The sequence below is a fragment of the Sebastes umbrosus genome, unplaced genomic scaffold (genome assembly GCF_015220745.1).
Source record: "Sebastes umbrosus isolate fSebUmb1 unplaced genomic scaffold, fSebUmb1.pri scaffold_76_arrow_ctg1, whole genome shotgun sequence".
In the NCBI taxonomy this organism is placed as follows: Eukaryota; Metazoa; Chordata; class Actinopteri; order Perciformes; family Sebastidae; genus Sebastes; species Sebastes umbrosus.
The window spans coordinates 124,589-137,500 of NW_023618537.1; the positions used below are offsets into that span (position 1 = coordinate 124,589).

At 38.0% G+C, this 12,912-nt stretch overlaps 2 protein-coding genes and 1 long non-coding RNA gene across 4 annotated transcripts in view; all 3 read left to right on the forward strand.

Annotated features, from left to right (window-relative positions):
• Positions 1-271: 271 nt before the first annotated feature.
• Positions 272-5,587, forward strand: LOC119484466 (syntaxin-6-like). The gene is made up of 8 exons (XM_037763282.1): positions 272-536; positions 1,603-1,772; positions 1,856-1,950; positions 2,203-2,262; positions 2,372-2,500; positions 2,637-2,743; positions 4,454-4,548; positions 5,437-5,587. Exons 1-8 carry the CDS (start codon positions 502-504, stop codon positions 5,511-5,513), a joined length of 768 nt encoding a protein of 255 aa, XP_037619210.1. The 5' UTR covers positions 272-501; the 3' UTR covers positions 5,514-5,587.
• Positions 5,588-5,931: 344 nt separating this feature from the next.
• On the forward strand, positions 5,932-9,267 carry LOC119484467. 2 transcript variants are annotated; one of them, XR_005206017.1, is made up of 2 exons: positions 5,932-8,444; positions 8,566-9,267. It is a non-coding gene; the product is annotated as an uncharacterized LOC119484467 (long non-coding RNA). The 2 variants fall into 2 exon arrangements; XR_005206018.1 differs by having other exon boundaries at positions 5,932-8,411.
• A 2,816-nt stretch (positions 9,268-12,083) lies between these two features.
• Positions 12,084-12,912, forward strand: part of LOC119484464 (antithrombin-III-like) — a 14,610-nt gene continuing 13,781 nt past the window's right edge. Inside the window, exon 1 of the mRNA XM_037763279.1 lies at positions 12,084-12,236. The gene's annotated coding sequence lies outside the window, so the exon portion shown is untranslated. The remainder of the gene's footprint in view (positions 12,237-12,912) is intronic.

Below are 12,912 nucleotides of genomic sequence, written 5' to 3' on the forward strand. Positions count from 1 at the left end.
AATATAGTATATACTATAGTATAGTGTATATATAGTATATAGTATAGTATATAGTATATAGTATAGTATAGTGTATATATAGTATATAGTATAGTATATAGTATAATATAGTATATACTATAGTATAGTATAGTGTATATATAGTATATACTATAGTATATAGTATAGTATAGTGTATATATAGTGTATAAGGGAATCTTTTGCTCACTAATAGAAAGTTGAAATGAGCTCGTGACGTTTCAGTGATGACCCGACCTGAGTATGTGTGACGTCACGGGGTCTCTTCCGCTGCTGCTGCATGTAAACAAAGAGGAGCTAACAGAGCTAGCATCAGCATCAGCAGCTAACAGCTAACAGCACCAGCACCAGCGGGTCTGATGGAGCCTCACTGAGCTGAACGGAACCAGAGGAACCAGAGGAACCAGAGGAACCAGAGTTCGGGTGGTTCGGGTTCGGGTCTGTGTGATGGAGCTGCGCTCCGACTGAACCGGAACCAGCACCATGTCCATGGAAGACCCGTTCTTCGTCGTCAAAGGGTCAGAACCGTTCACACCTGCTAACAGAGCTAACAGAGCTAACAGAGAGAGCCTACTGCTGTTACACACCTGATCAATGATCAATAACCAGTTCAACCAGTTAGTGATCTAACAGCAGCCAGGTGAGCTGCTAGCTCACCTGGCTAACAGCTGAGCTAACGTTAGCTCTCAGTGCGGTTAGCCTGTTAGCATGTTAGCATGTTACTCTGCAGTCAGAGTCGATGATCAGTTCTTCTCATCATAACTCACCTGCTGAGCTCAGTCACAGATCATAACTCACCTGCTGAGCTCAGTCACAGATCATAACTCACCTGCTGAGCTCAGTCACAGATCATAACTCACCTGCTGAGCTCAGTGACAGATCATAACTCACCTGCTGAGCTCAGTCACAGATCATAACTCACCTGCTGAGCTCAGTCACAGATCATAACTCACCTGCTGAGCTCAGTGACAGATCATAACTCACCTGCTGAGCTCAGTCACAGATCATAACTCACCTGCTGAGCTCAGTCACAGATCATAACTCACCTGCTGAGCTCAGTGACAGATCATAACTCACCTGCTGAGCTCAGTGACAGATCATAACTCACCTGCTGAGCTCAGTCACAGATCATAACTCACCTGCTGAGCTCAGTCACAGATCATAACTCACCTGCTGAGCTCAGTCACAGATCATAACTCACCTGCTGAGCTCAGTCACAGATCATAACTCACCTGCTGAGCTACTGATCATCTTCATCTATAGTTAATCATCTCTATTATCTCAGACAGCAGAACACTAACATGAGTTTATTATTATTAATATAGTATCATCATGATGTCTGTTAGTACATGAGCTTCACTTCTGATTTAGACTTCAGTTAAAGTTCACAGCAACTCTAAGAGATCATAATAATAATGATATAAAACGAGACTTCAACAGTCTGCACATGCTTCCAGTGGATTCATATCATTATTACTAAGTGTTTCTTCTGTAAAATAGAGTTCACATTATACAGTAAAGTACAGGAGACAGTGAACGCAGCACAGAGCCTCCATCACAGATGAGTTATGATGTTTGTTACAGTGAGGTCCAGAAGGCAGTGAACGCAGCACAGAGCCTCCATCACAGATGGAGCGAGCTGCTGCAGGAGGGGGGCGGAGCCTCCAAGGAGGAAATGGACTGGACGACCAATGAGCTGAGGAACAGTCTGCGCTCCATCGAGTGGGACCTGGAGGACCTGGACGAGACCATCAATATCCTTTAAACGCTCGTGTTGGTATGTTCATTCAGTTCTGAGATTTGAAGTGTGAGTGATGTTTCTTAACTGTCAGTGAACGCATCGTGGAGTCCAACCCAAAGAAGTTCAACCTGGACGCGGCGGAGCTGTCCACGAGGAAAGCCTTCATCACCAGCACCAGACAGACTGTCAAGGTACGCTTCACTAAACACCTGTAAAGGGTTGACACCTGCTCAGGTGAGGAGTCTCTGCAGGCTCGGTCCACGGCACACTGACATGAGACCCACAGCAGCCTGTGGGTCTCATGTCAGTGGGAGTAGTAGTAGTTGTTACTCTTTGCTTAGCTGCTATTGGCCCATTCAACACACACTGAACTGATTGGCTGAGGTCCATCTGAAGAATTGATTGATCTGATTGGCTGCTGACTGTCTTTGTTTGTCTTGAAGGAAATGAAAGAGCAGATGTCGAGTCCAACTGGTGCCTCAGTGGACCGGAAGAACAAACAGGTACCTGAACACACCTTAAGTTCACAACACTGTCGAGGAGCGACCAACAGACAGTCAGCTCCTGCTGATGTTAGATGTGACAGTGCGTTTGTGTTGATGTGATATTTAGGCTCTGCTCGGTGAGCGTGGTGCTCAGGGTCCCATCTGGCAGCCTGGTCCTGATAAATACAGCCGACTGGACCGCCAGCTGCAGAACGCCAACTCTCAGTTCATAGAGGAGCAGCAGGTCCAGCAGCAGGTACAGTACCACAGGAACACAGGAACACAGGACCAATGACAGAGCTCTGAGATATCATGCAGCATCAGGACGGTGATATGAGAACGGTTCGGTTCTGTGATATTAATGATGTACATGATGTTTCTGTTTGGATCAGCTGATGGCGGAGCAGCAGGATGAACAGCTGGAGCTGGTGTCAGGAACCATCGGAGTCCTGAAGAACATGTCGGAGAGGATCGGCATGGAGCTGGATGAACAGGCCGTGTAAGAACTTTCAGATACATCGTTACTGAGACGGTTCTCCTCATTCATGAGAACCAATTCATGTCTTGGACCAATCAGTCAGCTGGCTTTAGTTCCATTCTGTAGGCAACAGTTAGCATGGTCAAGAAGGACGGGGAGCAACGGGAGGTGAGGGACAACTACAGGAGGTGAGGGACACCAACAGGAGGTGAGGGACACCAACAGGAGGTGAGGGACAACTACAGGAGGTGAGGGACACCAACAGGAGGTGAGGGACACCAACAGGAGGTGAGGGACAACTACAGGAGGTGAGGGACAACTACAGGAGGTGAGGGACAACTACAGGAGGTGAGGACAACTACAGGAGGTGAGAGACAACTACAGGAGGTGAGGGACACCAACAGGAGGTGAGGGACAACTACAGGAGGTGAGGGACACCAACAGGAGGTGAGGGACACCAACAGGAGGTGAGGGACACCAACAGGAGGTGAGGGACAACTACAGGAGGTGAGGGACAACTACAGGAGGTGAGGGACACCAACAGGAGGTGAGGGACAACTACAGGAGGTGAGGGACACCAACAGGAGGTGAGGGACACCAACAGGAGGTGAGGGACACCAACAGGAGGTGAGGGACAACTACAGGAGGTGAGGGACAACTACAGGAGGTGAGGGACACCAACAGGAGGTGAGGGACAACTACAGGAGGTGAGGGACACCAACAGGAGGTGAGGGACAACTACAGGAGGTGAGGGACAACTACAGGAGGTGAGGGACAACTACAGGAGGTGAGGGACACCAACAGGAGGTGAGGGACAACTACAGGAGGTGAGGGACACCAACAGGAGGTGAGAGACAACTACAGGAGGTGAGGGACAACTACAGGAGGTGAGGGACAACTACAGGAGGTGAGGGACAACTACAGGAGGTGAGAGACAACTACAGGAGGGGAGGGACACCAACAGGAGGTGAGGGACAACTACAGGAGGTGAGGGACAACTACAGGAGGTGAGAGACACCAACAGGAGGTGAGGGACAACTACAGGAGGTGAGGGACAACTACAGGAGGTGAGGGACAACTACAGGAGGTGAGGGACACCAACAGGAGGTGAGGGACAACTACAGGGGGTTTCTGGTTGGTCACTGGTTGGTTCTTGGTTGGTTCCTAGTTGGTCTATGGTTGGTTCCTGGTTGTTTCCCGGTTGGTCTATGGTTGGTTCCTGGTTGGTCTATAGTTGGTTCCTGGTTGGTTCCCGGTTGGTCTATGGTTGGTCTATGACTGGTTCCTGGTTGGTCTATGACTGGTTCCTGGTTGGTCTATGGTTGGTCTCTGGTTGGTTCCTGGTTGGTCTGTGGTTGGTTCCTGGTTGGTCTCTGGTTGGTCTGTGGTTGGTTCCTGGTTGGTCTATGGTTGGTTCCTGGTTGGTCTGTGGTTGGTTCCTAGTTGGTCTCTGGTTGGTTCCTGGTTGGTCTGTGGTTGGTCTATGGTTGGTTCCTGGTTGGTCTCTGGTTGGTTCCTGGTTGGTCTCTGGTTGGTCTATGGTTGGTTCCTGGTTGGTTCCTGGTAGGTTTCTGGTTGGTTCCTGGTTGGTCTGTGGTTGGTTCCTGGTTGGTCTGTGGTTGGTCTCTGGTTGGTGTATGGTTGGTTCCTGGTTGGTTCCTGGTTGGTCTCTGGTTGGTTCTGGTTGGTTGTTGACCAGACTTGTTGAGTCTCTGTGTGTTTTTCCTGCAGGATGTTGGATGACTTCACTCATGAGGTGGACAACACTCACTCTCGATTGGACAACGTCATGAAGAAACTGGCCAAAGTGTCTCACATGACCAGCGGTAAACTGCCTGGCAACACATGATGTCACCCTCGGTGTAGTTAGTTATAGCCGTGTACCACATCATACATCATATATCATATATCATACATCATACATCATATATCATACATCATACATCATACATCATACATCATATATCATACATCATACATCATACATCATACATCATATGATATATGATGTATGATATATGATATATCATACATCATACATCATATATGATGTATGATATATGATGTATGATATATCATACATCATACATCATACATCATATATCATGCATCATACATCATACATCATACATCATATATCATACATCATACATCATATGATATATCATACATCATATATGATATATGATGTATGATATATCATACATCATATATATTATATGTATGATATATGATGTATGATATATCATACATCATATATGATGTATGATATATGATGTATGATATATGATGTATGATGTATGATATATGATATATGATATATGATGTATGATGTATCATACATCATATATCATACATATAATATATATGATGTATGATATATCATACATCATATATCATATATCATACATCATATATCATACATCATATATGATGTATGATATATCATACATCATATATCATACATCATATAATGTATATATCATATGTATGATATATCATACATCATATATGATGTATGATGTATGATATATGATGTATGATGTATGATATATGATGTATGATATATGATGTATGATATATGATGTATGATATATGATGTATGATATATGATATATGTTAGAGACAGTTATGTCCTCACACATCGTCCTCTCTGGTTTCAGTAACAGTTGAAGTTGATTGGTTGATGTTTCTTAACGTCTGTATTTCCTCAGATCGTCGTCAGTGGTGCGCTATCGGAGTGTTGCTCGCAATCCTCTTCGTCGTCATCCTCCTCTTCTTCATCCTCTGATTGATGCCTCCTCCTGTCAGCACAGAACTCATCTGAAATCTGTGTCTCCTGGACTCTACTGGACTCTACTGGACTCTACTGAACTCTACTGGACTTTACTGGACTTTACTGGACTCTCCTGAACTCTACTGGACTCTACTGGACTCTACTGGACTCTACTGGACTCTACTGGACTCTCCTGAACTCTACTGGACTCTCCTGAGCTCTACTGGACTCTACTGGACTCTCCTGAACTCTACTGGACTCTCCTGAGCTCTACTGGACTCTACTGGACTCTCCTGAACTCTACTGGACTCTACTGGACTCTCCTGAACTCTACTGGACTCTCCTGAGCTCTACTGGACTCTCCTGAGCTCTACTGGACTCTCCTGAGCTCTACTGGACTCTACTGGACTCTACTGGACTCCCCTGAACTCTCCTGAACTCTACTGGACTCTACTGGACTCTCCTGAACTCTACTGAACTCTACTGGACTCTACTAGACTCTACTAGACTCTACTGGACTCTCCTGAACTCTCCTGGACTCTCCTGAACTCTACTGGACTCTACTGGACTCTACTGTTCTAGATGTGGCCCCTGGACTCTACTGTTCTAGATGAGTCCCCTGGACTCTACTGTTCTTGATGTGGCCCCTGGACTCTACTGCTCTAGATGAGTCCCCCGGACTCTACTGTTCTTGATGTGGCCCCTGGACTCTACTGCTCTAGATGAGTCCCCCGGACTCTACTGTTCTAGATGAGTCCCCTGGACTCTACTGTTCTTGATGTGGCCCCTGGACTCTACTGCTCTAGATGAGTCCCCCGGACTCTACTGTTCTAGATGAGTCCCCTGGACTCTACTGTTCTTGATGTGGCCCCTGGACTCTACTGCTCTAGATGAGTCCCCCGGACTCTACTGTTCTAGATGAGTCCCCTGGACTCTACTGTTCTTGATGTGGCCCCTGGACTCTACTGCTCTAGATGAGTCCCCTGGACTCTACTGTTCTTGATGTGGCCCCTGGACTCTACTGCTCTAGATGAGTCCCCCGGACTCTACTGTTCTAGATGAGTCCCCTGGACTCTACTGTTCTTGATGTGGCCCCTGGACTCTACTGCTCTAGATGAGTCCCCCGGACTCTACTGTTCTAGATGAGTCCCCTGGACTCTACTGTTCTTGATGTGGCCCCTGGACTCTACTGTTCTAGATGAGTCCCCTGGACTCTACTTTTCTTGATGTGGCCCCTGGACTCTACTGTTCTAGATGAGTCCCCCGGACTCTACTGTTCTAGATGAGTCCCCTGGACTCTAATGGACTCTACTGTTCTAGATGAGTCCCCTGGACTCTACTGTTCTAGATGTGGCCCCTGGACTGTACTGTTCTCGATGTGGCCCCTGGACTCTACTGTTCTCGATGTGGCCCCTGAACTCTACTGTTCTCGATGAGGCCCCTGGACTCTACTGTTCTAGATGTGGCCCCTGGACTCTACTGGACTCTACTGGACTCTACTTTTCTCGATGAGTCCCCTGGACTCTACTGTTCTAACTGAGGCCCCTGGACACTACTGGACTCTACTGTTCTAAATGAGGCCCCTGGACACTACTGGACTCTACTGTTCTAGATGAGGCCCCTGGACTCTACTGGACACTACTGTTCTAAATGAGTCCCCTGGACTCTACTGGACTCAACTGGACTCTACTGGACCTCCGTTGGACTGAAAAGACACTTTGGTTCTTTGACTGTTAAACTCGTCTCAGAGGTTGAACCAGGTGGAAACGTGTGATGTGTTTTAATGTTTGTTTTATTTAAAGGGCTGAAAATAACCGTTTAATCAAGTTTAACTCCAGTTTAACTCTAATATAACTCTAGTTTAACTGAGTTTAGTAATTCCAGTTTAACTCTAATATAACTCCAGTTTAACTCTGAGTTTAGTAACTCCAGTTTAATTCTAGTTTAACTCCAGTTTAACTCTAGTTTAACTCTCAGTTTAGTAACTCCAGTTTAACTATAATTTAACTCTGAGTTTCACTCTAGTTCAGCTCTGTGTTCAGTAACTCTAGTTTCACTCTACTTTAACTCCATTTTAACTCGTGTTTTACTCTGAGTTTAATAACTCTAATTTAACTCCAGTTTAACTCTGAGTTTAACTCCAGTTTAACTTTAGTTTAACTCTCGTTTACTAACTTCAGTTTAACTCTACTTTAACTCTACTTTAACTGAAGTTTAACTCCAGTTTAACTCTTGAGTTTAACTCCAGTTTAACTCCGAGTTTAACTCCAGTTAACTCTGAGTTTAGTAACTCTAGTTTAACTCTAGTTTAACTCCAGTTTAACTCTAGTTTACTAACTTCAGTTTAACTCTACTTTAACTCTAGTTTAACTGTATTTTAACTCTGAGTTAACTCTAGTTTAACTGTAGTTTACTAACTTCAGTTTAAGTCTACTTTAGTCTGAGTTTAGCTCCAGGTTAAAGGACTTCAGCCACTGACTGACCGTGTTTTATATCTTCGTGTTACGACGAACTCTTGAAGAAAACTACGATGAACGAAGAACCAGAAACGGAGAACGTTGTTGATGAATTGAAGTAAACGTGTGTCGTTATAAACTGCTGCATTATAATCAATGAATAATATAATCAATAAGTCTCATTAAACTGTACTATTTAAAACACTTTAAACCAGTTTAACTTTAACCTCTTTTAAACTCTTAACTCCAAACTAACTTCAATCCTGAATTAAACCTTAGTTTAATTTCAAGTTAAGTGCAACTCTAATGTCGTCTTTTCTCCATTTAAACCCAGTTTAACTCTAAACTTGAATTCCACTTTTAACTCCATGTTAACGTCAGTTTATCCCTGGTTTAAATCAGATTTAATCTTGGATTAACTCTGGTTTAAATCAGGTTTGATCCTGGATTAACTCTGGTTTAAATCAGGTTTAATCCTGGATTAACTCTGGTTTAATTTAGGTGTCATCCTGGATTAACTCAGGTTTAATTTAGGTGTCATCCTGGATTAACTCTAGTTTCCTTCAGATTTAATCCTAGTTTAGCTCCAGTTTAACTCTGGTTTACTTCAGGTTTAATCCTGGGTTAACTCTAGTTTAATCCTGGGTTAACTCTGGTAGTTTAGTCCTGGGTTAACTGTGGTTTAATCCTGGGTTTACTTCAGGTTTAATCCTGGGTTAACTCTGGTAGTTTAGTCCTGGGTTAACTGTGGTAGTTTAGTGTGAGGTTGGCGTTGAGGGTTTGTGGAGAATAATCTCCGAACACTAAGACTTCCTGTTTACAGTTTGTGTGACGTCGTTTGTTTTCTGATGTTTAATGTTTTATTTTATTTTATTTTGGTTCTTCGAACGTTTTATTGACTTTATTTTTATTTGACTTTATTTTTATTTTGACTTAATTTTTATTTCCTGAACCGATCGATCAGTTGATTGATCAGTGACTGATCGATCAGCACATCCTGCAGTTTATTGATCAGTGGACTTTTCTACTGTTTAACTGTTAGACCGCTCACTTCCTGCTGCTGCTTCACAATAAAAGCTTTTCTAAAATGAACCTCTGGAAGGCTTTTAATGTGAAGGTGCAGCAGGAAGTGCAGTCCTGAAGGTTATTGAGCTCGGACTCGGTGTCAGAGGAAGCAGCCAATCACATCGTCCCACGCCAGCAGATTGACGGTACGCGTGGCGGTGAAATCTCACGTCTGTTTCCTGTTTTATCAAAATAAAAGCACCGTGTTCTGAACTCTGACTGATGAAAATAAAACCAAATACACCCACCTGGAGCGTTTCATCTCTTTAATCCAGTTTAATCTCTTTAATCCAGTTTATTATAGTTTATTATAGTTTAATATCCAGTTTATTATAGTTTATTTACAGTTTAATATAGTTTATTATAGTTTATTTACAGTTTAATATAGTTTATTATAGTTTATTATAGTTTATTTACAGTTTAATATAGTTTATTATAGTTTATTATAGTTTAATATCCAGTTTATTATAGTTTATTTACAGTTTAATATAGTTTATTATAGTTTATTTACAGTTTAATATAGTTTATTATAGTTTATTATAGTTTATTTACAGTTTAATATAGTTTATTTACAGTTTATTATAGTTTATTATAGTTTATTTACAGTTTAATATAGTTTATTATAGTTTAATATAGTTTATTTACAGTTTAATATCCAGTTTATTATAGTTTATTATAGTTTAATATCCAGTTTATTATAGGTTATTTACAGTTTAATATAGTTTATTATAGTTTATTTACAGTTTAATATAGTTTATTATAGTTTATTTACAGTTTATTATAGTTTATTTACAGTTTATTATAGTTTATTATAGTTTATTTACAGTTTAATATAGTTTATTATAGTTTAATATCCAGTTTATTATAGTTTATTTACAGTTTATTATAGTTTATTTACAGTTTAATATAGTTTATTATAGTTTATTATAGTTTATTTACAGTTTATTATAGTTTATTATAGTTTATTTACAGTTTAATATAGTTTATTATAGTTTATTATAGTTTAATATAGTTTATTTACAGTTTAATATCCAGTTTATTATAGTTTATTTACAGTTTAATATAGTTTATTTACAGTTTAATATCCAGTTTATTATAGTTTATTTACAGTTTAATATAGTTTATTTACAGTTTATTATAGTTTATTATAGTTTATTTACAGTTTAATATAGTTTATTATAGTTTATTATAGTTTAATATAGTTTATTTACAGTTTAATATCCAGTTTATTATAGTTTATTTACAGTTTAATATAGTTTATTTACAGTTTATTATAGTTTATTATAGTTTATTTACAGTTTAATATAGTTTATTATAGTTTATTATAGTTTAATATAGTTTATTTACAGTTTAATATCCAGTTTATTATAGTTTATTTACAGTTTATTATAGTTTATTATAGTTTATTATAGTTTATTATAGTTTATTATAGTTTATTTACAGTTTAATATCCAGTTTATTATAGTTTATTTACAGTTTATTATAGTTTATTTACAGTTTATTATAGTTTATTATAGTTTATTATAGTTTAATATCCAGTTTATTATAGGTTATTTACAGTTTAATATAGTTTATTATAGTTTATTTACAGTTTAATATAGTTTATTATAGTTTATTATAGTTTATTATAGTTTATTTACAGTGTAATATAGTTTATTATAGTTTATTTACAGTGTAATATAGTTTATTATAGTTTATTTACAGTTTAATATCCAGTTTATTATAGGTTATTTACAGTTTAATATAGTTTATTATAGTTTATTTACAGTTTAATATAGTTTATTATAGTTTATTTACAGTGTAATATAGTTTATTATAGTTTATTATAGTTTATTATAGTTTATTTACAGTTTAATATCCAGTTTATTATAGGTTATTTACAGTTTAATATAGTTTATTATAGTTTATTTACAGTTTAATATAGTTTATTATAGTTTATTTACAGTTTAATATAGTTTATTATAGTTTATTTACAGTTTAATATAGTTTATTATAGTTTATTTACAGTTTAATATCCAGTTTATTATAGTTTATTTACAGTTTAATATAGTTTATTATAGTTTATTACAGTTTATTATAGTTTATTTACAGTTTATTATAGTTTATTTACAGTTTAATATAGTTTATTACAGTTTATTATAGTTTATTTACAGTTTAATATCCAGTTTATTATAGTTTATTTACAGTTTAATATCCAGTTTATTATAGTTTATTTACAGTTTAATATAGTTTATTATAGTTTATTACAGTTTATTATAGTTTATTTACAGTTTATTATAGTTTATTTACAGTTTAATATAGTTTATTTACAGTTTAATATCCAGTTTATTATAGTTTATTTACAGTTTATTATAGTTTATTTACAGTTTAATATAGTTTATTATAGTTTATTTACAGTTTAATATCCAGTTTATTATAGTTTATTTACAGTTTATTATAGTTTATTTACAGTTCAATATAGTTTATTATAGTTTATTTACAGTTTAATATAGTTTATTATAGTTTATTTACAGTTTATTATAGTTTATTTACAGTTTAATATAGTTTATTATAGTTTATTTACAGTTTATTATAGTTTATTATAGTTTATTTACAGTTTAATATCCAGTTTATTATAGTTTATTTACAGTTTAATATCCAGTTTATTATAGTTTATTTACAGTTTATTATAGTTTATTTACAGTTTATTATAGTTTATTATAGTTTATTACAGTTTATTTATAGTTTATTATAGTTTATTATAGTTTATTTACAGTTTAATATCCAGTTTATTATAGTTTATTTACAGTTTATTATAGTTTATTATAGTTTAGTATAGTTTAGTATAGACGTATTAAAGGAGCTGAGGTTCAGTTTACAAGATTAGAAATGATAAATATTAATGCAATCTCAGAGATGATTCTGAATGATCTGCATTTTATTTTATTTTATTATTATTGATATTATTTTGATGTGAACAGAGATATTGAGTGAACTTGTGCATGTGGTTGTGTTGTTGCGTCGTTGTGTAACGTTATTGATCGATGGCTGCTGCAGCTGTTTGTGTCCAGATGTTCTCTGAGCTGTTGACCAACAGACGGTCGATGTCTCAAAGGTTGATGTGATGTTTCAGCGCTCTGCAGGACACTGACCTCAGTTCAGCTGCTCTCACTGCCCAGATCAGCTCTCACTGCTCTCATCTGGACGTCTGCACACACTCGACCGTCTACCTGCTCAGGTGAGATCTACTAACCTTCCTCCTGGAGTCACATGAATGTATTCTTCTTATTATTATTATCATTATAATTATGATTATTATCTCCTGCTCGTCTGTCTGTGTGAATCTCTGTCTGTTCTGTTGGTTCAGTGTTTCCTGTGATTCAGTCCCTCCTTATTAGAATAAAAGAACATTTACAGCTGCACAGAAACATCTACGTTTCATCTCAGAGTTTCATCTCACAGTTTCATCTCACAGTTTCATCTCACAGTTTCATCTCACAGTTTCATCTCACAGTTTCATCTCAGAGTTTCATCTAAGAGTTTCATCTCACAGTTTCATCTCACAGTTTCATCTCACAGTTTCATCTCAGAGTTTCGTCTAAGAGTTTCATCTCACAGTTTCATCTCAGAGTTTCATCTCAGAGTTTCATCTCACAGTTTCATCTCACAGTTTCATCTCAGAGTTTCGTCTAAGAGTTTCATCTCACAGTTTCATCTCAGAGTTTCATCTAAGAGTTTCATCTCACAGTTTCATCTCACAGTTTCATCTCAGAGTTTCATCTCACAGTTTCATCTCACAGTTTCATCTCAGAGTTTCATCTCAGAGTTTCATCTCAGAGTTTCATCTCACAGTTTCATCTCACAGTTTCATCTCACAGTTTCATCTCAGAGTTTCATCTCACAGTTTCATCTCA

Coding starts and splice junctions, on each gene's coding strand:
- LOC119484466 (XM_037763282.1), top strand. CDS start 502: ATGTCCATGGAAGACCCGTTCTTCGTCGTCAAAGG. Junction 2,263..2,371: donor TGGACCGGAAGAACAAACAG/GTACCTGAACAC, acceptor TGTGATATTTAG/GCTCTGCTCGGTGAGCGTGG. Junction 4,549..5,436: donor AGTGTCTCACATGACCAGCG/GTAAACTGCCTG, acceptor GTATTTCCTCAG/ATCGTCGTCAGTGGTGCGCT.